Source organism: Grammomys surdaster, unplaced genomic scaffold (genome assembly GCF_004785775.1).
Source record: "Grammomys surdaster isolate TR1022 unplaced genomic scaffold, NIH_TR_1.0 207564, whole genome shotgun sequence".
NCBI classification, from domain to species: domain Eukaryota; kingdom Metazoa; phylum Chordata; class Mammalia; order Rodentia; family Muridae; genus Grammomys; species Grammomys surdaster.
In genome coordinates this window covers 15,751-19,619 of record NW_021624112.1, presented here as the reverse complement: position 1 = coordinate 19,619, position 3,869 = coordinate 15,751, and the positions used below count along the sequence as shown (strand labels likewise).

Sequence of the window (3,869 nt, the reverse complement as noted above, 5' to 3'; positions counted from 1 at the left end):
CTCTCTCTCTCTCTCTCTCTCTCTCTCTCTCTCTCTCTCTCTCTCTCCCTTACTCCATGGTTGGACTGAATGAAAGCATCCATACTGTACATTCACCCACACAACAGGGTCATATTCTCTCCTGAGTGTACTGTGGAGTTAGGCTTCACTGAGAGGGAAGGAGTGTCAAAGAGCTGTCCTAAAGGGAAAAGTGGATGACGAGAGGCTGGCTTCCTTATTTTTAGCTCAAATCACACATTATTTCATCTTGATAACCTGTGTCTCTGTCTCTTTTCTCTGACTGAGCACAGCTGCTACTCTTCTCTTCCTGCATCTGTTCCTAAGATCCCGTGTCTCATCCTGGCCATCAGCTTCTCAGCTTTACCATGAGAGGTTAGGCAGCAGCTAGGTACCTAATTCAATCTCTGTAGATCCTTACCTCTGATCAGGATGTCCAGGGCATCACTGGATGCTGACCACTCAAAGGAGAGGTTGTTCAAACCATAGCATCTGTATTGACCTCCAGTGGAGTAGCTCACATTGTCAAGTGTAAAGTTGGCCATGGAGAGGCCAGTGTCCGTCCACTGGCTAGGGTGCTGCATGATGTTAGATTCCCCCACCTTGTACAGAGCAAAGCTGTCATAGTTGATGTCAGACCAACACTGCAGTGTGAGGCTCATTCCAGGGTCCAGGATATGGCCTTGGTGAGTCAGCAGAGAGGGCTTCTTGGACAGCCCTAGAGGGAAGGTGACAGGGACTGAGGACTTGGCTCTTACTAAAAACCTTTGACCTCCCATCCTGCCCAGCACATGTCACAGCTTCTCCCCAAGGAGGGCCATGATTGAGAACACAGGCTCTCCATTTAGTCCTTCTCTACCTGCAACTCCGCAGAGGGGCAGGCCATGGCAAAGGACTTAGGGTCTCAGAAAATGATAGGTGAATAACAAGTAGGGACTTACCTGAGATAAGAATTTGTTGGAGCTCACTGGGTACTGACCACTGCTATGGGGCATGCTCATAGTGACCATAACATCTAAATGTCCCTGTGTGCTTTGGGGTCAAGGGTCCCATAACAAACAGGGCTTCATACAGTCCACTAGAAGGAATGTACTGTGTGTCCAGTGAGCTGGTGACATTCTCATCTTCCTGGTGAGTATAAATTTATCATAGTGACTCTGTGAGGCACACTGGAGTGTCATGTTCCCTCCTACTGTCACCACAGGACTGGACAGTACAAACAGCATGGGTTTATAGTAGCCATAGATTCCCAGGAGAAAAGGAGGAAGTTTGTTACATGTCCTCACAGTGTAACACTGTTCTCTTTGATCACTCGGTGGGAGGGGAGTACTCCAGAGAGCAGAGCCTGGGGGTAGGAATCTGACTGTCCCCTCACCTGTCACCACCAGCTCCAGGGTGTCACTGGGCTCTGACCAACCAGCTGAGCTGTAACAATAACAGCGATATTGTCCTGCATGCTCTCTCCTCACAGAAGGGATGAAGAACTTGCCCTTGTTTCGAGGCTCCTGTAGGGTCTGTGTGCTCCAGGTTTCTTGGCTTTTCTCCTTATTCAGAAAACATATTTCAGCATCCAGGTTTCCCTGACACCAGATGGTCATGGCTTTTCCGGAGGGGATCACAGAGCCTGGTTCAGATTTGATGGTTGGTTTTTGGAGTTTTCCTACATAGAAATAAGAGAGAAGCACATGTGTGTGTTTGAAAATGGCACAGAGAATGTCCCACAGTGGATGTTGCTTTCCTTTTTATTTAATTTATTCTTCTGTAATGCAATACACAGGAAGAAGGCTCCCATCCTCTCCTCTTTCCTAATATTACACAATCCTCCCCCACTTTCCTTCATCCCCAGATTCACTGTACCTCCATTTCCTTTCAGAGACTAGAAGGATTTTCAGTGACATTTACTGAATGTGGCATAACAAGATACAAGAACAGTAGGCACATACCCTCATATTAAGACTGGACAAGGCAAACCACTGGGAGCCAAAACATTTCATGTGTAGGTAAAAGTGTCAGAGACATCTCCACTCCCACTGAACCTGAAGCAAGCCAGGTGATTGTGGCAAACACATTTAATCTGCACACTCAGGAGAGAAAGCCAGGTGGATCTCTGAGTTGGAGGGTGGTCTGGTGTACAGAGTGAGGTCCAGGACAGTAAACCAGGAGTACACAGCAAAATGCAACCCTCCTGCAGCCAAACAACAACAACAGCAACAACAACAACAAAACCATGCCAAACAGGCACAGCATGTGTGCAGAGATCCTAGGACAGACCCATGCAGACTCTGTGAGCCCTGGTGATTTGTGCTTAGTTGGTTCTGTGTTCTCCTGGCTGAGTTCTGCAGGTGCCCTCAACGTCTCCACCTACTGCCATCCTTCTTCTCTCTGTTCTTCCAGATTCCCTTAACTCTAGTGAATTGTGCTAAAGCTGATCCAGATGAACAGAAGGCCTCATGAAGAATCATCTCTCTACTGGGAACTCTGGGCTTTGCTGTCACTCTCAGCCTTTCATTCTAAAACCTGGGGCCAACTGTTTCCTGTGCTGTGTGTCCAAGTTCTAATGAGCTCTGGATCCTCACATGCACACATACCAAGTGCTCTCTGAGGGACTGTATCATTTCAATATCATTCTGTGGAAATGGTGGGGTTCCTTACCTGAGACCAGGAGCTCCAGGGGTTCACTAGGATCTGACCACACCTGTGGTTTGTTCATGTAATAGCTGTAGCATCTGCATATCCATCTCTGGTTGGGGGTCACAGGGCCGACAGAGAACAGGGCCTGGAACATCCTTGTAGAGTAGTTAAATTTTGAGACTTGCTTCCAGGAGAGCTTCTGTGGTCCTTTTACCATCAGAATGAACCTGTGATAATCCAACCGAGATTCACAAAGGAGGGTGACATACTCTCCCGAGGTCACCACATGGTTAGTTTGGGCTGAAAGGCTGGGTTTCCTGTAGGCTCCTAGGAGAGAAGTGGTAATGAGTTAAATGTTGCCAGCCCTCATTATCCTCCTTGGCTCTGAGATGGCAGTGTGGGTGGGTGGGCATTCCTTTGAACAGACACAAGTCTGGACAGTGAAAACCTGAGACCTGGAACCCTGTGTGTTCTCTCACCTGTCACCACCAGTTCCAGAGGGTCACTGAAGTCTGATGATTTAGCCTGGGTCCTATAGGAACATTGATACTGTGCTGCATCTTGTTGGTCTACATTTAAGAATGAGAATCCAGTCTTGTTTTCTGGCTTCTGTTGGTTCTTTGTGACTTTCCTATATGGATATCCATTTTTATAGAGAATGCACTCTTTGGCTCCGATGGTCTCTTCACACAACAAGGTCACATTAGTTCCCATGTAGACCACAGAGTCTGGGTGTGCTCTGAGGATAGGCTTAGGGAGGGACCCTGCAAGTAACAGAGCAGCTAAGACTCAGGACACCTACGTTCAGATTGCAGTCCTTAACCCCATGGCCTTCCAGCCACCCCCAGGAATAACACACATGTGGTGTTTTCCACCATCACTGCGCAGGTCTGGACCCTGGATACAAAGAGAAGAGCATTTCAGGAGAGCTGCAGACACACTCACCTCTAATCAATGGCATCCAGAGGCCCAGAGTCAGTCCTGGAAGAGAGTTCTTTGTAAGAGATTTGTCCCTAAGGACGAGCAAGACCCCTTCTCTGTAGAACTGCCTGAGACCCTGTGGTCTTCTGATGGGAGAGTGATGAGCTACTGGCCCTGGTCATTTCTAGACATCAGCATATCCTCCCCCTCTTCACATCTCACCAAGACACAGCAGGGCTGTGAAGTTGAAGGTCATGGCATCTCCTCTCAGAGGCTGCAACTGTGCTTGAGGGCAGAGGTACAGAGCCTTTCTGAAGGGA

The 3,869-nt window shown here is 48.2% G+C and overlaps 1 protein-coding gene across 1 annotated transcript; it reads right to left on the bottom strand.

The window, feature by feature from the left end:
• Nucleotides 1-92: 92 nt before the first annotated feature.
• Nucleotides 93-3,869, bottom strand: LOC114615951 (leukocyte immunoglobulin-like receptor subfamily B member 3A). The gene is made up of 7 exons (XM_028761532.1): nt 3,772-3,869; nt 3,574-3,609; nt 3,108-3,392; nt 2,650-2,955; nt 1,373-1,657; nt 419-715; nt 93-178 (listed from the first exon to the last, which is right to left on the bottom strand). The coding sequence occupies exons 1-7, from the start codon at nt 3,803-3,805 to the stop codon at nt 93-95; spliced, it is 1,329 nt and encodes a 442-aa protein (XP_028617365.1). The 5' UTR covers nt 3,806-3,869.

What these genes read in the sequence shown, in the direction of transcription:
- LOC114615951 (XM_028761532.1), bottom strand. Translation starts at nt 3,805, where the DNA reads ATGACCTTCAACTTCACAGCCCTGCTGTGTCTTG. An exon ending in CCTGGAGCTGGTGGTGACAG is followed by an intron (nt 716 to 1,372) that starts GTGAGGGGACAG and finishes CCTTCCCTCTAG; the next exon opens with GGCTGTCCAAGAAGCCCTCT. An exon ending in CCTGGACATCCTGATCAGAG is followed by an intron (nt 179 to 418) that starts GTAAGGATCTAC and finishes TTTTCCCTTTAG; the next exon opens with GACAGCTCTTTGACACTCCT.